Below are 26,312 nucleotides of genomic sequence, written 5' to 3'. Positions count from 1 at the left end.
TTTTCTGGCACATTCATTGAAACTTCAAAGTTGGTTCCTTTCCTCGTCTCTTTCTTTTATTCTCCTCTTCAAAAATTCCAGGGGACTTCTGGAAAAATGTGTCCTTTATAAATGAATGAAAATCCAGGAGTAGACCCAAGAAAGTCTATAATGGATTTCTCCCATAGCTCCCTGGAGAATGGGATACTGAACCTGCAGGAGACTGAGGACAAGGCTGGAAAGTTTGTTCTCTTTTTTCCTCAACCAAGAAATACTAAGACTTAAACCTAATGAGTCTCTGCTCACAGTATCCATGCCATGAAAGGACCGTGGTGTAGAGAAAGTGGCCGGGGGTCTATGAGCTTTTGGGATGGTGTGGGTGGTAAGTGTTTTAAACCACTGTCACATAAGGCCCGGAGTATTGTGTACCAGTTTAGAGTAGAGTAGAAATTAATCCTTAATACCCTTCGAAGAAGTTACAAATACTTTAGTTTTGGAATGCCTTTTCATAGACCTTGCTGGGAACTTCCCACTTGTTCTGGAGACACCGGGATGCCCACTTTGTGGGCACATGGAGGTGTAGAAAGCAATGAATGACAGGAGCTGTTCATGGGAAGAGGAGTTCACGGCAAGGCTTTGGCGTATGGGATCACGTAGTTAAGGAATCCAGCTAACAATCCTGAGATAAATTCTACTGATCTTGAATGTCCTGGTGCCTGCATCCTACCAAAGACACCCTGATTTAAACAGCTTTGGGTTTGCCTAGACTGTAAGATCCACACCACTGTCTAGGCTGCTGCTGCCTGTACTATCAGGGAGGGAAGGGGCTATGTTTGCCTTGCTCCCCATTGAATCCCCAGCCCTTGAGTCATTAGCTCGCAGCAATTAAGGGGGTAAGTGAAAAAGAGTCCTGTAGCTCATCTGTCCACACACCATCAACACAAATCCCAGCTAATTAGATGATTTCAGTTTGTAATCATTTGAGGTGGTTAAGTGTAGCATAAGTTTTGGGTCTTCTCTGTCCCATTGCTCTCTTCTCGTTCTCTCTCCTGAATTAAAACATCCCAAGAGTGAATTTAATAACCTCTTCTAGTCTGTGTTTTATATTCATGCCCTGGCAATGTTACTTATGACTGTTGACTGCTTTATATTTTTCCATGAGTGAGGAATTTATGTCTGAGCTCCTCTCCTACTGGGATTTCCTTACCCTTCCAATAATACTCAGTTACTCCGAGGTGGATCAACTCGGCCATTCTTCGCCAGCAAAACCCTGGGAGTGTCTTTCACTTACTCCCTTGTTCTGACATTGAAGGCTCCCGTCTCCCAGTGCCTGCCTTCATTCTGTCTCACCCGCCTTCCACAGACACCAAGTTCTGGCAATGGATAAGTCAGCTTTTATTATAAAAATGTTTATGGAGACTGTCAGTTCTTAACCTTAAAACTGAACCGTGCTGTTTGTATTTTTCTAAGTGATGGAGAGTGTGAAGGACTGATGAAAATGGAGCGTGAAGAGATCAAACATGCGCCTTGGGATCTTTGTTAAAGACCTGGAATAGGAGAAATTCCACTTGAGGGGGGACTGAACTCCCGAGAAAAGAACCCTCTGTGAGCCGAGCTCGAAGCCTGAGGTCATGACTTGATGTGAGAGAAAGTGAGGTGTAGGGAGTGAGGGGGCCAGCATAGGATGTACAGGGTTTGGGTCATACAACATACTGGGAAACAAACCAGTAGAAAGAGGTAGAGATAGGTAGAGATATAGTTCTTTTGGTCAGAGTGCAAATGAATTCACTTGCAACCAGCTCTAGCCTCTGAACTTCTCAGGTCTGCTTTCCAACATTGGGAGTCCGAAAGAAGCCATTCATAAGTATGTATGACATGCTGTGTTGCAGAACTTTTGTTTACCGTGGGACTTTTCTGTGGACCACTGGGGAGAGTGACCATTTGAAGCTGCGAGTTTGGCTCTTATTTATTGAATACCTAGGACATTAGTAAAAAATGGAGCTGGCTCTATCTAAAAGGCCAGCCTTTGTATCTGCAGACTCGGGAGTCAGTAGGAAAGTCTGAGCTGGAAGCAGCAAAGGGCATTTTGCAGGATGAGTTATAAATCTGCTGAAGGAGACTGAGACCTCAGTGAGCACCAAGTGTTTTAGTTGGGGCCTGTGCGATTAGTTTGGCAAGAGCATTTTCTGGGACTGGTTCTTGGCATAATTTGTCCTTGTCTATGGAGCTTGGGGCACCAAAAGACAATCTTCATGTCTTTCCTCTGTCTCCCACCATCTTTATTTCCATTTTCTCATGTCCTGGAGGATTGTTTTTTCTTCGTAGTTTGTCTGAGACCCCAGAATCTTCACAGGTCTCATGTGATTTGTTACCTCCGGGCTAGAAATAGCTACCCTTTCCAGAAGAAGGCATGCCTATCCTTCTTCAGGACCTTGGGTCTTTGTAAAGAAAGATGCAATGCAAGGAGCAGAGGAGGTTGGCGACACTTTGTTGCCTTGTGTGGGGTACATGCTACCTAACCTTGCCCAAAAGGTCAGATTATGTTGACACTCAGAAAAAGCAGAAGTGAGTTCATCCTCCATCTTTGCAGGTTGTGATCTTTTGCCTTGGGGGTCCTCATCATTCAGGGTTCCTTAAGCAGTGACTAACAGTTCTGAGTGTCTTACCATGGCTGGGCTTAATGGCTTATGTTTATTTGTCATTTGTTTAATTATATTTTCTCAAGATAAAGCACTCCAACAAGTTGAGAGCCCTTCATATTATAACAGCCCCATCACTTTGCTATAGTGCTTCCCCGAAGAACAATGTCTTAACTGGTCCCAGGCCACCTGCTCCTTCTCCTGGGGCAATTGGGTATGAGTTTGTAGCAGGATTGCCTGGAATCTTGTGAGACACTACCTGTGAACCCCAACTTAAACTCTAATTTCACAGAGGCCTGAGAATAAGCATTCTATCAGATTCCCAGGTAATGCTGGTGCTGCTTTTAAAACAGCTGATAACTTGGAGGTACCAGTTTTTCTGGGAGGTTAAGAAAACTGTGACCTAGGGCATGGACAGGGGAGGGTATGGATGCAATCCCAGGATTCCAGAGACTAAAGAAGGAAGACTATAAATTTAAGATCAGCCTGGGCTATATAGCAAGATACTCTACCAGGCAGGAAAGGCTATTTCAGTTATCCTAAAATTAAATAAACTGTTAAAGCGAAATTAGTAAAGCAACACATTGTCATCTGCATTCATAAATATGTTAGCAATCATAGTTATATATGCATGCATGAAAACACATATTTTATGTGTTTTATACAGGCATTTGTAAATGGTATGTATTATACAAATGTACATATATACTTTTTGAATATCTCAAAATTTTATGTAAATAGTATTTATGTAAATATATAAATGTACATAAAGTCTTTGGACATCTCAAACTCTGCCATTCCCTGTTGTTCTACTAGAGCTGTTCTTCTGGGCACTAACTGAGTATTGGATGTGACTTAGTCAGACAGAGACAATAGCCACTGGGTCCTTCCATCGTATTTTTCTTGTCCCTCTAGGAGAAAAGAACACTGATCATGTTATCACTTGAAAGCATCTGATGATGCTGTTGTCCCTGGACTTGGAGTCATCACATGGAAACTGGGCAAAGACTGTGTCCTATCTCTTATCTCTGCAAGAGTCCTTCATCCTCCCACCTTTTAAGAACTGAATTCTGTTCCATAGATAACAGGATGAATCAGCCATGCCCACACTATCAGGCTTCAAACCCTGGTCTGTTCATTCCTTCCTTCTATCCTTAATCCATTTGTCCATTGCTCTGTCTATTCCACGGTCCATTTATCATGGAGAGGACATTTAGTGAGGGCCTATTGTGTATCAGATGCCTAGCTAAGGGCCAAGTATATAAAGTTACAAAACAAAATGTAATATCTGTTTTCAGGAACTGATATTCTGATAGGAGCTATCATAAACAGGAGAGCCCATGAAATATTGGATTGTGGTAATATATTTTTTCAAAGGAAATAAGCAGAAAGATGGGGAAATTACTGAGGGGTGGGAGGACCACTGAGGTGATGGTGCTAAAATTGTGTCCCAGTGGGGAGAGACAGGTAAAATCTGTCCCTTCTTCTAAGATCCCAATGGCAAACTGAGGCATAATTTTATCGAAGTTCTCTATGGGAAACCAATGAGTTATTTGGACCTCCTTACAGAGCATATCTGAGGGGTGACTTATAGGTATGTGGGTGTCCCATCCCAATTAGAAGTACCTGGAAAGCCATCAGCCAACAGAGATAAAGCCCCTCCTCCCTTAGTCTCTGCCCTTCCCTGCAGCCACATGCGATTTAAGCAGAGTTGTATATAACAGGGATAGAGAGCATCTGAATACCCAGGTGAGCTTGTCAAGACCTTTCATCTCCACATGAGTGGCTGTAAACAGCCAAGCCAAGAAGCCTAGGCAGGATAATCCTTTTGCAAGAGAACACAGCTGAACTCCCCGAGATGGAGATTGCTCTGCTCTGTGGATAGTAATACACCACAGGTAATCAAGGAAGTCAGTTCTCTCTGAAAGTGACATTTGAAAAGAGGAGAGGTATATGCTCTGGACCAGGATGGTAGCATAGGAGTTGTGAAGTGGATAAAATGGTCCTTCCTGTTGGCAATGAATAGTGATGGACCTGAGGAAGCTGCCACGCTAATTTAACTCACACTTTGCATAGCTCAGTTCACATTTCTATTTAACTACAGATGATAATAAAGGCGAAAGAAAGCTCTAAGAATGTAAATAAATTCAACAAAAGAAGGCAGTGAAAGGTACAGCATTAATGTGGAAGAGGAAGTCATCTGGCAACAACTTAGAAAAGGCCTCCTAAAGAAGGGAATACCTAAACAGGGTTGTTAAAAATAAACAGCAACTGTCTGTGGATAGGAAAAGGAGCAGAGACAGAGGCAAGTTTGGCACGAAGGCATCTACCAGCATCTAAGCCTCTGTATGAATTACAAAAAGGTGTAATACTGTGCCTTCCTTCAGAGTGAACCTCAAACCCTACTTGTCCCTCCACAGACTCCTTCCTGCTCTGGATACATTATACAATGTAAATGGCCGCCCAGATGACACCACAGAGGGTCACCTCGACCCTGCATTTCAAGCTTTGACGTCCTGTTCATTTCACTATCCAGATGTGTGGTCATTCATAAGAGTGTAAAAATCTGATTTTAAAAATTATTATTTACATTTATTATGGAAAAGGCTATCAGTTCTTGGCATATAGGTGACTGTTGTTGATTACTAAAAAACTTTTTCTAACTTTACTTAATTTAATTTTTACTCGTGGAAAGATTCATGCATATCTATAGTGAATTTTAGTCCATCTTTACTCTTGTTAGCACCCTATCTCATCTCCCCTCCTTCTTCTGAACCTCTCCTTCTTCCACAGCCCCTTTCCTACTTTCAATGGTGTGTGTGCGTGTGTGTGTGTGACTCAAGTTAAGCAGGGATTTCTGTTCCTACACAAGCATGAACAAGTTATTTACTGGACCACATCAGTTTCTCTTATGTACAATAGAAGGGGGTACTAATTATTCCCATTTGATAGGGAGTTTTGGGAGGCAGCTGATCAGAATAATGCCTTAAAAAGAATTAGAACAAAGTTAGTATAGAGATTTTTTTTTGAGGGAGGAAATAGAAGTTTGGTTGGTACTAGGAAAGAAAATAACTGGGCCCTGGGAGAAAATGATTGAGAAGAAAGACCCAGTTGAAGAGCACCGGGAAGACAAATGACAGGGAGGAACTGGGAGAAGAAAGGCAGTGTGTTTCTCCTCAAGCTGCTACTCATCTTACAGGGAAGCCCCAAGAAAATGATGTGAAGCTGCTTATTTATGTATTTATTATTTTTACAGTGCTGAAGATCAAACCGTTGGAGCCTTGCCCATACCAGGCAAGTGATTCTGGTGGCCACATCCCTAATAGCTGCTCTTCTGTTCTCAAATACTGTCTTTCCCTGGGTTCTTTTGTTCCGAGAACGAACAAACAAGGGCAGAAACTTGGTCGTTTTTAGAAAGTGTATGTGACCTTTCCATGTGCCGTTCCCTTTGATTCCTTTCCTGGTTTCTTTTGTGGTCTCTGTAGTTATACACATCCTGTGCATATAACTTGGGGAGAGGGAGCGCGTTTTCACAAAGTGAACACATTCATGAATCCATCTCTCAGATCAAGTAAGCGGAATATAGCTGTGCTCCACGAGCCTCCCCAGGGCTCCCTTCCCTTCCCTGGCTCCCCCGGGCTGCCACAATCCTGACATCTAAGGCTATTGGTTAGTTTTGCCTGCTTTTGAACTTTATATAAATAGAATCTTAAGTCATATGTTCTTTTGTACTTGGCTTCCTTTGTTCTCTATGATGTTTGTGAAATTTGTCTGTTATTAGATGTGGTTATAGTTTGTTCGTTCTCGTTGCTGTATAGTGATTCATTCTATATTTTAGGTATACATTTGGCTTATACCTTCAGCTACTGGTGGCCAATAGGTCCCCTGTCATTTTTACAATTCAGCTCATGTGTTTAGCAGGTCCAAAATAAAATGTGATGCCCCCACCTGCTAACATCCCCAGCAACATGTATTTGGGACCCATTGTTTCATCTGTCCCCAGAGTAGCTCTCTTCATCTTTGCATGAAGGACGATGTGGCATTTTGGGTACGGCTTGGTCACCATCTGTTTTGTTTCCTCCTTGCTGTACCCTCTGCTTTTCTTGACCTGATCTAATTTTCCCTATGATGTTCTCAGATTGCACAAACCACACTGCATTGGGCTACATAAGATCTACATAAGAGTTTCTCTAAGAAAGGGAGGCCAGGATTTTCCCATAAAATTTACTTAGTTCCCAAGCAAAATGGGGAACTAAGTTGAGAATTTAATCCATAGTGTGCTATACTAGGATAGTGCTCTTACTCTGGGTAGGGAAAATAGGGAACTCAGAACAACTATGGACTCTCTTATTCTAGACCACATCTCCAGGAGGCAAATTAGGACAACACAGACCTGGGAAAGAGATTAGGACTCTAGGGCATGATTCCTAGCAAGGGGCCTCTCAGCCACTTCCTTTATAGAACTGGAGTTCTCACATTTAACTCAAATAAAAGATTGATTTAAAACAAGGTGCCTACAATGTTTGAGTAATGTTTATCCACCCAATTTCCAAGATTCTCCAGACTCTCCCATTTTTCTCTCTAGATCCACTTTGCACTTTTCTCTGCTCAAATTTATGGACATAGGTTCTACATGCATTGAATCTACTAAGTTCTCCAACAGCCTCTTGCTCTGGCTTCAGGTTGACTGGCCAATGTGAAACATGGCAGGCATAAGGAGAGAGTATTTGGAAAACCTTGTATTTGCAACCCTACCCTTACACATAGCTCTATTTTCCTTATAGAAACAGTAACCTCTCCCTTTCTTACATCATCAGGTCTCTGGTATAAGACCTCCATGGTTTTGTTAACCTGGCCCCTTTTCCTGGAAATGTATAAACTGTTCTTTTATTGAACTTCCTTCAGTTACCAAGCTTAAGAGCACCACCAATTTCCTACTCATACTCAGAATGATGGACCCTAATATGGTAATGTCGGTACCTATGTGATAGCCAATTTTAAATTTCAACTTGATGGGAATAAAAGGCAACTAGATTAACAACGCACACCTCTGAGTGTTTCTGTGAAAATCAGCAACTGTTAGATCATGGGAGTTCTGACCTAATGAGTGAGCTAGTTAATTCCTTCATGGAATCATTATATGATAGCATTATTGGTTGGTCAGGAAACATAGGCGATGGAGCCTAGTTGGATAAAGTAGGTCACTGGGCGGGAGGTGTCCTTGGGAGGTGATCTGTCTTCTCTGACACCCTCCTGTATCCCCTTTCTCTATTTCCTGACTGCCAAAATGTGAACTGATCTGCCTTGTCATTTCTTATTCACCATTATGGATTGAGACCTTTGATACAGTCAGCCGAAGTAAATCAGTCCTCTCCTTAAATGGATTATCATTAACTATTTGAAGACAGGAATGAGCAAAGTAACTAATATGACTGGGGAAAACAGCGAGCAGATAGAGACCTCTGCTGCACCGCACCGCCCTCTCCACAGCCCCCTGACAGCCTCTAAAGAATGTGCGGTTCTCTTTTTTGAACCTCAGCTAATTGAAGGAGTTTTGGTGGGAAATTTCTCTTAGGTGAGAATAAAACCAGGAATGCTTTGTCTCCAGAATTAGAAGGGGAATATATGCGGGGACAGAGAAGTTGAAAGTAAGTTTTGTACCCCAGGGCAGGCCTTCTGTGATGGAGGAAGGTCATTGGCTAATAAAGGCACTGCCCTGGCCCATTTTATTGGTTAGAGGATAGGTGGGAGGAGTAAACAGAACAAAATGCTGGTAGGAAGAGGAAGTGAGCTCAGAGAGTCTCCACTGCTCTCCTCTCGGGAGCAGACGCCTGAGAGAGACGCCATGCCCCGCTCCCCGGATGAAGCTGCGACCCAGGATGGACTAGGCTAGAATCTCCCCGGTAAGCGCACCTTGGGGTGCTACACACAGATGATTAGAAATGGGCTAAATTAATATGTGAGAATTAGCCTAGAAGATAAAGGGCCAAGCAGTGTTTAAAAGAATACAGTGTCCGTGTAATTATTTCGGGGCATAAGCTAGCCGCCGAGCAGGCAGCCGGGGTGCTGGGGACGCAGCCCCGCTGCCCTTATTACTTCATATGGCGCCCAACTGTAGTAATATGGGGCGGCAGGGCTGCGTCCCCCACACCCGGCCGCCCACATGGCTAGCTTATGCCCCGAAATAATTACACGGAAACTGTATTCTCTTAAGCACTGCTTGGCCCTTTAGCTCTAGCACTTACAGGCTAATTCTCACATCCCGATCAACCCATCTCTAATAATCTGTGAGAACCGGTCTTACCGGGAAGATTCTAGCCTAGTCCATCCTGGGTCGGAGCTTCATGCCGGAGCGGGGCATGGCGTCTCTCTCAGGCTCCCTAGAGAGCAGAGCTGTGTAGTCTCTGACCTCACTTCCTCTTCCTACCAGCATTTTGTTCTGTTTACTCCTCCCACCTATCCTCTAACCAATAAAATGGGCCAGGGCAGTGCCTTTATTAGCCAATGACCTTCCTCCATCACTTCTGACTTTGGAGAAGACATAACAAGGGAAGTCTTTTTCACACACCATGGTTCCCCATTCTCGTTTCAGTGTTTTTGTGCCTTGGGCCAGCATCCAGACAAGCGGATAAGATTACAGAGCATAGTAAATGGCGTGAAAGAGTCATCAAAAATGTAGAGCTCAATAAAAAAATAATAAAATTTTAAAAAATATAAAATAAATAAAATAAATAAAATAAAAGAAAGAGTCATTGGCTGGGTGTGGTTCTGCACACTTTTAATCTAGCCCTCTGGAGGCAGAGACAAGCAGATCTCTGAGTTCTAGGCTGGCCTGCTCACAGGAAGTTTCAGGCCAGTCTAGGATAGGATACACAGTGCAAGTGAAACCTAACTCAAAACCTGGGAAGGGGTCACCACTCCATGTTAAGTTGTGAAGAGTCTGGACCACTTCCCCTCCTTAAACTGAAACTACCCCACCCTTCAGGATTTTCTGTGACCTACCCTTGCATTCTTTAGTGCATGAGAATTTTTAAATTTCTGCTCTGGAACTTCATAAAGACAAAAGAAAAATCTGCCCATATACAATTTTCATAAATTTCAATTTAAAGACGTGATTCTTCTAACAATATAGCGTAAGTAAACCTCAAAGATTTAACTAATTAATGAGAAAACTAGGAAGAGATCACTGCCAGTTCACAACATTTGAAGGACAGATTATAAAACCAGTTGAGAACATAATGTACTAGACACCCATGAAGTCATACGCCTCGAGTGATTCTGCTGAACCAAATCCATTTAAATTTCTGCAGGATAAAGATCTCTAAGTAAGGATATCACATTTAACCTACTGTCCTAATCAGTAATACCTCAATGATGCATCCTCCCCGAGAATTAAATAATCTCTGACAAGTATGCTATATTGTGCCTCAGTATGAACTGATGACTTTGTTCTCCCCTTTGACTTCATTTCCAAGTTTTTGATAACTTTTCCTAGCAATCCATGTGTGATCTGAAATGCCATGGTCCAGCACGTAGCGCCTGATACCATATAGAAATGGAAGGCGTGTTTACTGGGAGAGCTCATGAATCTAACACCCCTGATTACCCAAGCTTTGTCAAAATTCCCAACAGCTGCATCACCTGCAGGGACCAGCCTGTGTTTTCCCGCAGACAGGGGAACAGAAACTTCATCAGACTAGTCTGGATAGGCATGGGGGAGAGGCAGCAAGTCCTGGTGGCCTGCAGCTTTCTCCTCACCTCCGGCCACATTTGGTCTGTGACAGCTCTGTATTTAGCTTATGCTACCAGGCCTGGCTCTCAGGTAAATGAGCATGAATGGTTCCTGGCAGCCCACAGTGCTCTCCAGGTGCACTGTGAACGTGCAAGGGAAAATTGTAAGGACTCAGTGCCGAATCTTTGAAAGGCTGGTGGTGGCGCTGTTAACAAAAAAGTATATGTCAAGGAAGGACGTGGATGGTGGACAATGCAATAGCTTTCATCAACCTTAAGATGAGAAAGGAGACAGTGGTGTTCTAGTCACTGAAGGCAGCATCTTCATTTGAGGCATTTAGAGCCATTGGGTTTTTATTTAATCATGCTACCCACGGATCTGATGCTTTGGTCCTTTCATAAAGCTTTAAAAATAAAACACATTGAGGCAGTTAAGGGCATGTACTGCTGTTATACAGGACCTGAGTTCAGTTCCAGCACCAAGCATATCACAAGCACCTATAACTCCATCCCCAGGAGGATTCCATGTCTGTGGCATCCACAGGCACCGGCACTTATATAAACTGCACATGCCCCCATCTTTCTCTGTCACACACACACAAACATACACACAAAATTTAAAAATAGCAAATATGTTTTAAATGTTTAAAACCACATTGCTGTGATATGATTTCTCTAGACAGCTGTCTTGTAAGGGTTCCAACCCAAGGACATTAAAACTGCATGGACTGAGAACTTTTCTGAAATTCTCATCCTACTTCACAAGATCATTCTATAGAAAAAAAAAAACAGCTAAGGTCCTGTTTCAGTTAGCTTTTACTGTGTAACAAGCCACTCTGAATTTGGTAACTTAAAACCATAAAAGTATATTATTCTTCATAATTCTCTTAATCTCAGCCAAGTTGGTTCAGCAGGTCTTGGGTGGTCATGGATCGCCAACTGAGGACTGTTCTTCAGCAAAGATAGGATACATGGCCCCTGACCGATATGTCTCCCATTTCAGCAAGTTAGTTAGTCCTGGTTTCTTGGCACGCTCCAAAGAGCAACTAAAATAAGCAATACTAAAATAAAGCACAACACTTTGGGGTCTGTGTTTGTTGTTGTCATTTTTGCCACAGTAAGTAGCACAGCCAAATTCAGAGTTCATAGCATCATCAAGCTCCAAGATTATATACAGGGTGTGCCTGTTTAAGGCAGGGTTATATAGAAAGGAAGAATGTATAGATATCTTTAAAACCATTCTACCATAGATGCAAACCACAGTAACTTACCCAAACTTAAGGCCAGATTGGGCCTGGGATACAGGCCTCATTCTGGATTCAGCGCTACGCTCACAATTTCATGAGTGTTTCCAAGGGTAAGCTGAGGCTGCTTGTTTGTTCCCCAGCCACCCAGAACCAAAATAATCACACAAAAATTATATTAATTACAATACTGTTTGGACAACAGCTTAAGCATATTTCTAGCTAGCTCTTACATCTTAAATTAACCTATTCCTGTTATTTTATATTTTACCATTAGGCTCGTGGTTTTCCCATAATGTTCTGGCTGGTGGCTTGCGTCTTTCTCCTTCAGCAGCTATATGGTGTTTCCCTAACTATGCCTTCTTTCCTCCTCTATCTGTTTGGAGTTCCTGCCTTACTCTATTCTGAACTGCAATAGACCAAAAACAGCATCTTTATTAACCAGTGGTAAAAAAAAAAAAAAACATATTCAGAGCATACAGAGGGGAATTCCACATCACCTCCCCTTTTCTGCCTAAATAAAAAGGAAGGTTTTAACTTTAACATAGTGAAATTCCATATAACAAAACAGATATCAAGCAAGAATTACAGTTACAATATTTATATCTACTGTATCTTTTATAATAACTAAGGAAAACTGTAACTATATCTATTCTTCAGCTTCATCAAAGACCCCATTAGTCTAGAAGGAATCCACAGGTTCTCATCCTCTGTGGAAACAAAAGCAGAACCTCTTTTCCAAAGCAACATATCCTTAGACCCAAATTTTGAAGTCAAGATACCTTTAATGTATATAATAATATATTATATATTATGATATATAATATAATAAGCTAAACCATATCATATATATGTATATATAATATAGCTTAGCAGCCCCCAGAATCAAATATCTCTCTGTAGTCAAAAAATTCAAAGAAAAAATAGTATATATAATCCAGACTCTTACATGTGCATAATCCATCTTTACATGGTTTATTTTTCTTACTCTATTATTTTTTCTACAAACTTAATACTTATTTTATTATCTTTATTCCTTTGGTCTATGACTGTCTGTATTCTTTTGTATATAACTGTCTATACTCTTTTTCCTTTGCAACTACCAAGAAGCTGTGCTAACCTTTTTTTGTGTGTGTCTAGAATTTTTTTCCAAGCTCTCTCAGGTTTTATGTGGATGTAGCTGCCCCATATTAGCACAAGTAGGGTTCCATTCCTTTAAAAAAATTATTTATAGGTACTTGAACTGGACAGATTTCTAGAAGTAGAAAGTGTTGACTTCAAGTGTTGAGAAGACTCCACCTTCTTAATCAGCACAGTTACTGGGCAGAGCCAGCCCAGTCTTTGGCCTCAGTCTCTGAACCAGCATTCTAGGTGATCTGGACCTTCTGAGATTTCCCTTCCAAAATCAGAATCCAGCTTTGACCTGCATCCTTAATATTCTTCATTCCATCTGGGAAATACTGATTCACTGCCTGTGCCTCCTTGACCTGCTGGACAGGCCCCTTCTCCTGGTCAAAGCTGGGTTTGAATACTTGGTACCTGCTGTCCTAATTTACTTTTCTGTTGCTGTAATAAACACCAAGACCAAAACCAACTTGGGGAGTGTGGTGGTTTCAAAGACAATGCCCCCCATTGGGAGTGGCACTATTAGGAGGTGTTGTTTTGTTGGAGCAGGTATGGCCTTGTTGGAAGAAGTGTGTCATTGTAGGAGTCGGCTTTGAGGTCTCCTAAGTTCAAGCTATGCCCATTGTGACAAACAGTTCACTTCCTGTTGCCTGCGGATCATGATGTACAACTCTCAACATCTTCTCTCACCACGTCTGCCTGCGCACCATCATGCCCCTCCATGATGATTATGGACTAAACCTCTGAAATTGTAAGGCTCCCCAATTAAATGTCTTCCTTTATAAGAGTTGCCATGGTCATCATGTCTCTTCACAGCAATAGAAACCAGAACTAAGGCAGGGAAGAAAAGTTTCTTACATCTTCCTCTTCACAGTTCATCATTTAGGGAAGCCTGGATAGACATGCAAGGCATGAGCCTGCAGACAGGAACTGAAGCAGACATCATGGAGACGTGTTGCTTGACAGCTTGCTTCCCCTGGCTTGCTCAATTACCTTTCTTACCCATCTGAGATTCATCTGCCCAGGGATGGTACTGCCCACAGTGTGTTTGGCCCTCATATGTAATTAACAGTCTAGAAAATGCCCGCCCAGATATTCCCACAAGCCAGTCTGTTGGAGGCAGTTCCTCAGTTGAGATTCCCAGGTGATTCTGGTTTACATCAAGTTGACAGACACTAGCCAGCACATGAACACACTGATTAGTGCCTCTTCAAGCTGGGTCCTGGAAATGGGTCCAAATCAGTGGTTCTCAGCCTGTAGGTTGCAACCCCTTTGCAGACTGAATGACCCTTTCATACGGGTAGTCTAAGACTGTTGAAAAACACAGATCTTTACATTATGATTCATAACAGTAGCAGAATTACAGTTATGGGGCAGCCATGAAATAATTTTATGGTTGGGGGTCACCATAACACAAGGACTCTTTTAAAAGGGTCTCAGTGTTTAGGAAGGTTGAGAACCACTAGTCGAGATGATCACTCTGTTTTCTTTCTTTTTAAATATTTTTTGAGAATTTCATTTATGAATATTATGTTTCTACCTCTCCCTCTCCAGTTCTTGCAGTGTCTTCCACATGTCCTCTCAATTCCATGAGTTCTTTTTTGTCAATATTTACACACAAACACAGAACCTACCGAGTCCATTTCCTGTTACTCCTCTGTGCATGTGTTTGGGACTGATCACTGATCAGATAACCTGTCAGCCAGCTCATCCCTGAAGAGGACGGATATCTCTCTCTCTCTCTCTCTCTCTCTCTCTCTCTCTCTCTCTCTCTCTTTCTCTCTCTGCAGTCATTGACTGCGAGATTTCTCCTGTCTGTGTTGGTATGTCAAGTGGTGTCATTATGCATGTCTTGCTTGGGCAACCATATTGTTGAAATGTTATTGGCACAGATTCTCTTTTACATTCAGACATTAAAGCAGAAAGCGTTCTGGTCCTCTAATTCTTACAATCTTTCCACTCCCCTCTTCTGTAATTTTCTCTGAGCCTTAGGCATAGCTAAAATGCATAGAATCACTCTGTCTTCTATTCTAGCAATAGAGAAAGCACAACTTGGAATATCACCAATAATACATACTCAGTAACATTTATTTGCTCAGAGTGCAACATTGAGGGGATGCTGAGCTCCAGTGTGACCAAAAAGCAGTGACTGAAGCCCCCTGGTGGACAGCCCAGGCCTATCCATTGTAGCCCTTGGCAAGTTAGGTCTGGCTTCAAATCTGAGTAATCAGGGACATGGCCCCATGAGAGCCAGCTTTATTATCTAGGTTTGTCTACCTACTCCTAAGGAGGACTCTAGAAAATACAAATTTTCCACCTGATATTTTCATTGATGTTTTATAGTATGAGTAAAGATTCTTTTCTGGAAAAACTGAATTTCTATCCTTGTAATTATTTCTTATATGTTATCTTAGAGTTGAAAGGGTGATTTCAGTTCATTTTTTAACTAACAGAACATAAAAGAAGAGGGTCCTGGAAAAATTACCCCTCTGTTTTCTGTGCCAGCGACGTAGAAAACACAAGTTGAAATGCCACTAATAATCTACGCAGTTTTAAGATCAAAGCAATGTAGAAGTATTAGAGATAAATCAGCAACATGCTGACTTCCATTTTGCCAGCTGGCCCAGAAGCTTTAGAAAAGATGCACAGAGTTGGGCAGCCCCTTCCCAGAGAGAGCCAATTCCTGCCCCAGTCCTGAGAACTGCCTATCCTTCATCTCTTCTAAAACAGAGCCTGAGATCAGAAGTGAGGTCACTCCCATGCCCTAAAGTAAACATCCTCCTCATATATTCTGCCAGCACAGCCAGAGATTCCTCGGCTATTAGTCAGACTTTAAACAGAAGGCTCTATTGGTTCCCAGCCAGGACTGTGACACTCCTGCCTTCTTGAAACATGATGTGACTGTGTCACCAACTTCCAGGGTTGTCTTCGGGATCCCTTAACAAAGCACATGTCTGGCCGCCTCCTCTCTGCCAGGAGAGTCTCTAAAGAGTCGCTGCATTTTTACACTTGGTTTAGAATAGAGGCATTGATGGTGTAACTATGTATTTCATCCCTGCAGCTTGCAGGGGAGTGATTGTCAGCGCATCCAGGTATAGCAAGAATAGAAGGCAGTCACCCTTGGTCCATTCCCATCCAGATAGAACGGTGTCTCCCCAGTGGGTCTCGATGGCCTCTTTCCAGCACCCACTGCTGCCACTTGCAGAGCACCCACCTCCATCCCATCCATCTCCTTGAGCACCAAGAACAAGTGTGCCCCTTGGAGAAAGAGATGCCCTAGATCCCAAAATCATTTTAGTCCATCTCTGGCTTTTCTCTCCCCAGGAGCACTAGCTCTTCAGTCATGTGTGAAGATAATCAGTGTGTCCTTTATTCTTTTATCTCCCCAAATGGAGAACTTTTGCTCTTCCCTTTGAAACCCTACCCGTGACATTCTTGAACTTATTTTTAGATGTGTGGAAGTTTTCCAGACAAAATCGATGCCCAGCACAGATTAAAAATAATAATAATAATAATAAAACCCAGTATGATTATCCCGGGTACAAGGAAGCAGAGCGTCTTAATACGGAAGAAGTGTAGCCATATGCCTGGGTGCAGCATGGCTCCCTTTAATCTGGAAAAAAGGAAACGAGCATTGTTGATAATAATATGCAGATGTCCAGCTGCAAATGAGGACAGATTGCTAATTAGCTATATTGTTAGTGTGTTTTCAGGAGAGAGACTACAGTGACGTTAATTACAATCTCTGTTGTTTGTTGTTCAAAGCCTGTGAGACCAATGCATTGCTAATAATATCTTCTTTAATATCTTCAATAGAAGATTCTGAGATTCTTTTTTTTCCCTTTAGAATCCCACATTAAAGCTACATTAGAAGTAATGAGGCCAACAGCCTGCGCCTAATTAAAACAAAATCTATCAAGACATAGCAATCACTATCATTAAGTAGTACTTATTTGGCGCCCCCTTCCCAGTTGGAATTGGGGGATGGGCCTGAAAGATCGCAGATACAGCCTTCTTTGCCCCCCAGAAATTTGCCATCTAGCCTGACTCTGAGAAGTCGGCCTGCCTGCTTGTATTAATCTGGGAATAGTTTCCACAGCCTTAAAAATGAAAAGCACTGAAATGTTTCTAGTCAGCCAGTTTGTTACCAGCCAGTGCCTCTCCTGGAGGCTCAGGGAGGGGTCAGAGAAGCCTGTTTTTCCCGCAAAAGTCCTTGGTGGTGTCTGTTGAGTGGAGCGGGTGCTATTCGCAGAGGGGGACCACACGGCATAGGTCATTTTTCCAAAAACCAGATCCACCGACCATTTCCTCACGCTGTTCCTGTCTCCTGTGATCATCCTCCTCGCTAGATGATCATTGTCACATTGGTCCTGTGGTTTGCTGTCCTAAGAACATTATTCTTTCTCCCTGGTATTTATTGCCTGCAGCAGATGATCAGCTGGGACACTCTGGCCATTGATGTGGTTGTGGTAATCTACCTTGGCCTCAAGGAAGTCACCATGAGCAGCTTGAGCCACACAGCGGCAGAATACTGTCGCTAGATAGCCTTCATCTGGTACCCATAACATACTCAGTATAAGGAGTGCAATGATAAAAACCTATGGCTTATCTTAAACATTGTCCCAGAAAACACTCTTGTTCATCTCACTATAAACTGTCCCAGGGGAATGCAGGACCAGGGTGGGAGAGCAAAGAGAAATAATAGAAGATCCGGGGCAGGGGGTGGTTTAAATTAATCCAAGTGCCACACAGCTCCCACAAGCCCTCAACCGACTCGCAGAATGCCACCAGTGAAGTGGCACCTAGCGGAAAAAGTCACAAGACAAACTGGTATGTACACTGTCCAGCTATGTTACCGTAGGGCTGTGAGGTGTCCCCTCTCAGTTCTGAACTCTTGCGGATATGATAAAGCAGGTTCTGTCCACCTGTGTGGACAGGCTGTGTCTTCCTGGCTCACCACCCCACTTTCCCTTTCCCTTCACCTGTTCACCTTTATTTCCTTTTGAGCTCAGTTCACAAATTACCCCCACGCAGAGCTTAATTATAGCTACTTCAAATAATGATAGTCATTTTTTTCTGGGATTTTCTCTTTATAGGTTCTGTTATATGCTCGCACACCTTCAGACTCGGCGTGTATCAGTCATGTAGCTTTGGTTTTGTTTTTTGATGCCCAAATTGTCTGATCTAAATAGGAGCCCTTCAAGCCAGCTCTTGGTATTTTGTTTGTTTGTTACCCAAGAGAACCCAGTTAGGCACTGAAAATCTCTTTGCTGTCTGTCATCGCAAAATACTCCAAACTCATGTGCGCTGTCTATTCCCAAGCTGCTCTTGGCTCAGCCGTTTGTGCAAGGAGCTCTGGTTCATCTGAGTGAAGACAAACCCTTGAACGTTACCGAGAGCACTCTAGGACAATTTAAAGGAAAGGCTGTGTAGCACAGTCAGCAAGATTTGAGGACTGTAATGTGTAAATGTAGAAACAGTGATGATTCAGTAATATCTGTAGAGGGCTGCAGATTTGGAACGGGATGTTCCGGGAGGCTGTGGAGCCCGGTATCTATAACTGGCTGCCAAGGAATTTAGTCATATTTTATTTTATGCTCTGCCAATAATTCTGTCATTTAAGGATTGAGCTCAATCACAAGGATCAAAAACTCAACGTGGCTAATTAGCTAAATACGTTTTTTACTTTTTATTGGAAGTATTTTTTCATGTAGCATATTCTGATCATGGTTCCCTCCCTTTAAGCATTTGATTTTATTTATATATAACATTGTGCATACTTATAGAGTATAGTATGATAATTCAAAGTATGTATGTCATGTGAAATGATAAGTTCCTGATAATTGGCCTCAAATATTTATTACTTATGTGTCATGTCTATATTTTAGGAATTTTTGAACTATTCTAGTTATTTTGAAACATACAATAAATTATTGGAGATTATTGTTACCCTCCCATGCTGTAAAACAACAGACCTACCTAATTTGTCCTCTCAACTACATTTGTATACCCTTTATTTAAGCTCTTTTGGTACTCACTCCCTAACCTTCCCAGTCTCTGGCAACCAGCACACTCGCTACATCATTGAGATTAATATTTTTAAACTTCCACAAATGAGCACCAACAGGTAGCATCTGCCTTCCTTTGCTTAGCTAATCTCAGTGGATGCAGTTCTGTGATTTCCATCAGGATTTCTACAAGTGACAGAGGACAGGAATTTTTTTCTTCAACCTACCCAAACACATGGTCCTGGCAGAAAAGCTGACACAGAAACCAATAAAGCAGAGAGTTTCACATTTAAACCCTTGTCACAGTTCTAAAACTACAATAGAGTTTACAGAAGAGTACACTGCTACTACTGCTGTAGCATAACTGTGTCAACTTGAAACAAGCTAGAGTCATCGAAGAAAGACTCTCAGTTGAGAAATGCCTTCATAAGGTTTGACTAGAGGGCATGTTTTTATTTACTTGATTAACCTTTATTGATGAATTTATGAATTATTGACTAATTGATTCATACGGGAAGAGGCCAGCCCATTGTGCTTGGGACTACCCCTGGCCAGGTAGTCCTGGATTCTGTAAGAAAGCAGGCTGAGTAAGCCATGATGAGCGAGCCAGTAAGCAGCACCCCTCCTTGGCCTCTGCATCAGCTCTTGCTTCCTAGATGAATCAAGTAATTCAATAATTACTAAATTAATCAATAAAAATCTATTAGAGCTGTGACAGTTATTTAAATGTTAAACACTAACCTGCAAGAGCCTGATGATTTTAAAACCGGGCTCTCAAATACTTGTTGAAAAGTGAAGGGATTCCTACGCACAAAGGTAGAAAATGTGAAACTGTAGCTAGCTAATTTGACCCCCCGCGATCACCTGCCTCAACTTCAGTTCTCCTGGTTCATTTTCAGTAGGAGTAACAGCTCTACCATTAGGACCATCAAGGGAGAATGACTACTGGGGATGGGATACAGCATTGCCAATGGAATGTCACATACTGCAGGCAGACCATGGAAAAGGGAATCTGTTCCCATACTGAGCAGGCAGGCCCTTGTGTCACTTCAATACAGACCCCCAAAAAAAAAAATGACATCTCAGAAGGAATGGAGCATCTCTTGTCTTAAATTCCTGGACACCTCCAAGCTACCATCTCCAGAAAAGAATGTTTGTTTGTCTAAACACAGCTCTTTTTTACAGTTTCCACCTAGCCTACAACTCTTTCCCCTGTTATAGTCATTTAAGTGGGACATCTAATGAGTAATTATGGTGACAACTAACGTGTTGCCATCAGTTAGACTCTGCAAGGAAGATGTGACCCATGTCATTTTAGGATAAAAAGGGGCCTTTGCTTGTAGTGGATGTCTATCATCCTCCTGTCCCAGATCACCAAAATAGTTGGTAGTCTCATATTTTGTTACTGCTAGAGTTAAATTCCATTTCACCTTAGAGGACCATTTTAAAATACCCTTCCCAACCCCAAGATCTCTAGTTTTTGAATAGTTAGGAACACAGAAAAACATGGTGTCAAGGTAACTACATTTGGAAGAGGTGCAAACATAATTCAGATTTTCAGAAACTGTGAATAGCATTTTGTTATTTATTCCAATCTTCCAAATACTTTACAAATGTTGAATCCCAGCATCTAGGGGATGGGGTGTTTGGGGAATGATGGAGCAATGCCACAGTTTTGTGCAAGAATCAATTCAAAACATACTTGAATCCAGTCCTCAAACTATTCCCAGCAGAGGTACTTGTGGCCTGGATTGCTCAGTCAAAGGTCCTAACTTTGCATTTCTCTTTTATTATGTAGATACAGTCCAACTCTTGACCATCTTACTAGAAGAGTATAGGACTATGATTATCTGCTGTGCTTTGCATGGAGGGGCATTATGCCATAGAAAGTTGAAGGAGTTTGTTTGGTTTGAAGCTAAGCCAGGAAACACTCTATGGTGGTAAATTTTCTATCAGAAAAATTCAAGAGTCAAAAGAAAAAGAAATAAATTAAATTCAGTCCTTTTCTTTTCAGACACCTAAGTAAAATGTCAACTAGTCACATACATACATTTCCATTCTCTTCAAAAACACAAAATTTGGTAGTGAAAAGAATACGTCATTGCTTGTATGTATGTATGTATATTGCAATACTGAGAATTGAACGTAGGACCTTGAGTGTGCTAGGAAAATGCTCTGCCACTGAGCTACATCTTCACCCAAAGAGTTTTGGTTTTCATCTAGTTAAGAACATGTTCAGTGGATACAATAAAGCTGGGTCTTGAGTTATAAAAATCTGTAAAGCATTTGGAAAGCAAATACCAAGCCCCTTATATTATTTATATACCTGAGTCTCCAACAAGAAATTCTCCAGGAGAACCAACTGTGTACATTCTCATACCTACAGGGAGAATCCAACTGTACTGCAACCCTATCAGGGATTACCAACTGTGCTCTAAAACACCATCAGGGATTCCCAACTGTATTCTAACACTACCAGGGATCACCAACTGTACCATAACCCCATCAGGGATCAACGATTGTACTCTAACCCCATTAGGGATCACCAACTGGACTCTAAACCTATCAGGGATCACCAACTGGACTCTAAACCCATCAGGGATCACCAACTGAATTCTAACCCCATCAGGGATCACCAACTGGACTCTAAACCCATCATGGATCACCAACTGTACTCTGACACCATCAAGGAAGTGTTGGGCTTATTTTTCAGTGACAAAGTCACAGACACATCCTCATTAGGTTCCTTTTGGGAGGTGGGATAGAGAGGTCTTATGTTGAAGAAAACTCTGTTCTTTTCTATTCTCTCTTTTTCTTCCTCTTTCTCTCTCTCTCCCTCTATCCTCTCTATCTCTCTTTCTCATCCCCTCTAACTCAATGAAACAATAATACATTTAGAATCTTTGCAGTGATCCATGCCTCATAATACTAATTCAACTCCTTCTATAGTCATGCCAGGAAACAGAAACCATGGCAAAAAGGTGGCTGGAAAGGTTACCAGAGACACTGACTTGGCCACATATCCTGAGCAAAAGGGAAGGACAAGAGAAAACATGAAAGCAGCTTCTCACTTCACACTTCAGAGGTGGCAGACACACTCTCACGGTTCCTCTTTGCCATTTCAAACTTTGACAAAGGTGGTCTGTGTGTGTTTCAGTCTCAGGCTGCTTTTAACTTGGGTACTCAAATTCAGAAGTGTTTTTACTCTGGACAGAACTGTTTGGCTGGGTCAACAGCACTGTAGTGGGGACAGGGAGTGCATATGGAGACAACGTGCTGGAACATAACTCCCAAACCTCAAAACATGCCCAACAATAACAACAGCATTAGCCGCTGACCCAAAGACTGGGGAAATTCTATCTCCACATCTCCTTCCACCAGTAAACATAAAAATACTGTCCCTGAAGGGATGAAAGATGCCTTCACTGAGTGTTCTAGAGAGAGTGAAAGGACAGGGATAGCTGCCTTAGAAAAGTTTCCCCAATGACAAGTAAATTGGGACATATTTCACTAGGTAAGAACACCGTTTGCCTTGCAATTTTAAGAAGAAAGGCATTAAATTTCAGAGTTCTCTTTTTTTGTCACTTTTTCCTCTACCTCTTCATCCTTCTGCCATGTGGTTCTTCAACTTTTGTCATTCTACACCTAGCCTTCCTGATTTTATGTTCCTCAAAGTAGCTGTCAATCCCTCCTCTAGAAGTCCTATCTTATTTGATCTTTTGCCATGTTTCTGGATCACTTCAGGGCTTCCCCTTCTCTTGATCAGATCTTGTCTCGGCTGTTACCTCCTCAGAGAGGTATTCTCTGTCTACCTGGATAATGTGTCAGTAGTCTCTTGTCTTACTTGTCTATCTAGTTTTGTTTTTTACACATAGAAGTACATTCCAAAAGAATACATATCACATAGCTATCTATGTATTCTATGTATCCATGAGATAATGCATATCTCATTTATTAATGTATCTCATGCCTAACTTGTAGTTGAGATTTATTTATTGGAGAGGTAGAAAGACATAAATCAAATGGATATATTTATGGATAAATGGGTAGATGAATAGACAAGAATACATGACTCTGCAGAAATCAATAAAAACGTGAGTTGATGAGTGTGAACAGAGATTCAGTGGGTGAATGGTGCACAATACTTTGACTTCAACATTTATCCAATTTAATCAAATATTTCCTTCATGGTTTGCACCAAAGAAACAAAACTGGATGTCAAGGCTATAGTTAACCATGGTGATTAGCCAGTTGAGACTGTGAGGAATAAACTATAAGTTGGTTCCAGCTTTAAATGAGTATCTCTTTTCCATCAAAAGAGCTCCCTTATTTTGATGGTCTTTGGTGTTTAATAAATACTAAACTGGAAGACATTTCCTGACTTGACCTTTAAAGATAGAGAAACTAACCCATGTGCTAGGGAAATGAATTGGGACTACTATGCTGGCTGTGGTGGTTTCAATAAGAATGGCCCCCATTGGCTTATATATTTGAATGCGTAATCATTAGTTGGTTGACATTTTGGGAAAGATTGGGAGGTTTGGTCTTGTTGGAGTAGGTATGGCCTTGGAGGAAGTAGGATATTGGGAATGGGCTTTGAGGTTTTAAAAGTCCATGCTAGGCCCAGTGTCTCTGCCTGGTGCCTGTGGATCAGGAAGTAAAGATCTCAGCTACTGCCATGCTATGCCTGTCTTTTTCTTGCCGTGATGATAATGGACTAACCTTCTAGAACTATAAGCCAGGCCCAAATTAAATGTTTTGTTTTTATAAGAGTTGCCTTGGTCATGGTGCGTCTTCACAGCAATAGAACAGTGACTAAGACAAAGGTTTAACTCAAGGCACTGGGATAAATTGTCCTTGTCTTTTAATTTAATAGACTGTTAAGAGTAGCACTTTTAACCACCTACCATCTAAGCATCTGTTCATGACTTGTCTGTCTATTTGTCTGTTTTAGAATAACCTCAACCTGGAGAGTGAGTCCACATCAGAAACCAGCTTTCCTCTGTCCAAAGAAGTCTCAGGGGAGCACCAAGTTATCCACCAACCCTCCCCTAGACAGCGATTCCCTCAAGAGACTGGGCATCCTTCACTGCAAAGAGACGGCCCCAGATCATTTCTCCTTGATCTACCAAACTTTCCAGATCTTTCCAAAGCTGATATCAATGGGCAGAATCCAAATATTCAGGTAATTCTCAGCAGCTGGCAAGCGAAAGAAAAGAAAACAGTGCATCTTTTGTTTCCTAACCTGATTCTAACAAGCCCTGCAGCCTTACCTCCTTGCCCTTCTCAGCCCCTCTGTGATTCCTGCCGAGGGCTGTATTATTCCTATAAAAATAGTGTTGCAACACCCATGATGTTTTTTTGAGACACTGAAATAGAAAAACAAAACAAAAATGATGTACCCCGAAATTACTGAAATGTGGTAGTTATAGGAAAATGCTTGTGACTAGACCAGGTAACCCACAATCTTTCTTCAAAGCACTCAGGAAGTTACTTACCCTCGGTGCCTTGGTAACTTGCCTTCGGCACCAGAAATTCCTTCAGGAGAGGGCAACCTCCTAAGGAATAAATGACTTACCAAATAATTAAATAAGAAGACACCAGATACCACAATATCTTCCAAGAATACAGGTTTTTTATGGTTTCAAATATCAGAGTTATTGGCAGAATGTATTTAAAACTAACACAGTTCCAGCATAGAGATGTTGAAGTCAGACACCCAAACAACACGAGGCCAATATGTCTTTGTGTCCACTACAGTACAGTTATCCCATTCTGCTTTAAATAATCATTGTCTGTTGGTCTTCCATGGTGCAGAGGAGTGAGACAGAAATGTTTAATTGATCTGATGGCTTCTTTATCCTAAAGAGAATTGAGCTCCATTTCTGGCCTTTTGCTTTCTAGAAGGCCACAAAAGGTTGGTGTGAGTCACTCAGAAAGATATTCAAAGACAGCTACTGTATACTCCAACTCTCATTCATCTCTCTCTCTCTCTCTCTCTCTCTCTCTCTCTCTCTCTCTCTCTCTCTCTCTGTGTGTGTGTGTGTGTGTGTGTTTCTGTGTGTCTTTCTTCTCTGTCTCTTTATCTCTCTCAGTATGTGTGTGTTTCTCTCTGTGTGTCTCTCTTCTCTGTCTCTCTCAGTGTGCCTGCGTGTGTGTGTGTGTGTGTGTCTATACACACACACTTGTATGCACACCATTAGCCTCTACCGTCCCATGCACCACTGCACTTGAGTAAACCAGCTCTCTAGTGGTCCTTTAGAATACAAGGTACTTCCCAAAGGGGAGGGGTAATGATTTCTGGGTAGCAGCTTTCATCCAGGCTCAGAGCACTGTTCTTTCATTGAAAGTCACTGGCTTGACCTAGTCCATCCATTTAAGCACAAAACCCCACTGCTCACCATGACCCCTCAGCATTTCTGTCCTGGTTAGTGGCATGAATAGAGGAAGGGGTGTGTCGGTGGGTAGGCATCTGGCGTCAGAGCCTCTGGCCTCCTGGGCTACCTCCTAGGCAAACTGATCCTTCCCCACCTAGCTATCCTCACCTTGAGTCCGGGAGCCTAGCAGAAATCACTACCCTTACCCCTGACGTCTCTGCAGCTCCAAGCTCTGCCAATGTGCCTGAAGCTGCAAGGCTGGATCCTGTCTCTCCTTTGAAAATGCCTGTACCTCTCCAAAGTGACATTGCTGAGCAAAGGGCTGTGTCCCTTGGGCCTCTTGACTCTTAGAGTGGAGAATCCTTCTAGAAGCTCAACATCTGCTTCTGTGGAGCATTTTATGCCATAAGTCAAGCAGCCTCTGTTCCATGGGATCAGACTCCACCTGAGCACTAGTTTCAGGCTGTGGAAATGGGAGGAGAAAGAACTATTATCTCTGCACAGAAAGAAATGGCCTCAGAATCCTAACTTGGCTCTCCATGTTCGATTTAGAACAACTTAAGAAATTAGTTTCTGCTTTAAAAAAAGAAATCATTCAGGAAAGAAAGCAAATCCCTCGGGACAACTTAGACTTGAACTTCAGTGCCCTTGGCTGAGTTTTTGTTCTTTGGTTGATGGTCAGATAATAAAGACAAAAATTCCAAAATAAACTCATTATTAGACTTGCAGTGTCAACTCATTACTCCAGTGGCTATTCACAACCAAACATATCCCTTTTCTGAATCAGTCTGAGGTCAGTATCCACTTCCACCAATATAGTGCTTTCTTTGCCTCCATTGAGAGGGACTTAAACACAGCCATCCACAGACCCTTCTTCACACAGACTTATTTCCATGGCCCTAGGCCTCTGGGATGCTACAAGATATACTCAGAGGGATCAGTCAGGCTTTTATGTGTGTCTGCTTCTGCTTTTCCCTCCTGTATCTATAATACTTTTAAAATGGCCAGTCTGGCTGAGTAAGAGCCAAGAAATGTTTGTGCCCTGAATAAGGACCAGTATGCCAATGGGGACAAACCTGGACAGCTGAGATTCTCACGGACTTCTGCCATCATCATGAACTATGGAGTCAGTCTGACCTAGGTTTCCTGTCTAGTACCACCACTCAGTCTGCTAGTCTTGGATTCCTGGATGTTTTTTTCAATCTCTCT

The 26,312-nt window shown here is 42.1% G+C and overlaps 1 protein-coding gene across 1 annotated transcript in view; it reads left to right on the top strand.

Annotated features, from left to right (window-relative positions):
- Positions 1 to 26,312, top strand: part of Ism1 (isthmin 1) — a 75,293-nt gene that overhangs the window by 27,335 nt on the left and 21,646 nt on the right. Inside the window, exon 2 of the mRNA XM_041670066.1 lies at positions 23,681 to 23,911. Coding sequence (XP_041526000.1) covers positions 23,681 to 23,911 — 231 coding nt within the window. The remainder of the gene's footprint in view (positions 1 to 23,680; positions 23,912 to 26,312) is intronic.

The sequence above is a fragment of the Microtus oregoni genome, unplaced genomic scaffold (genome assembly GCF_018167655.1).
Source record: "Microtus oregoni isolate MIOR12 unplaced genomic scaffold, Mior012 000020F_ref0000438, whole genome shotgun sequence".
NCBI classification, from domain to species: domain Eukaryota; kingdom Metazoa; phylum Chordata; class Mammalia; order Rodentia; family Cricetidae; genus Microtus; species Microtus oregoni.
The sequence above is the reverse complement of the archived record's forward strand: the minus strand, read 5'-3'. Positions and strand labels throughout refer to the sequence as shown.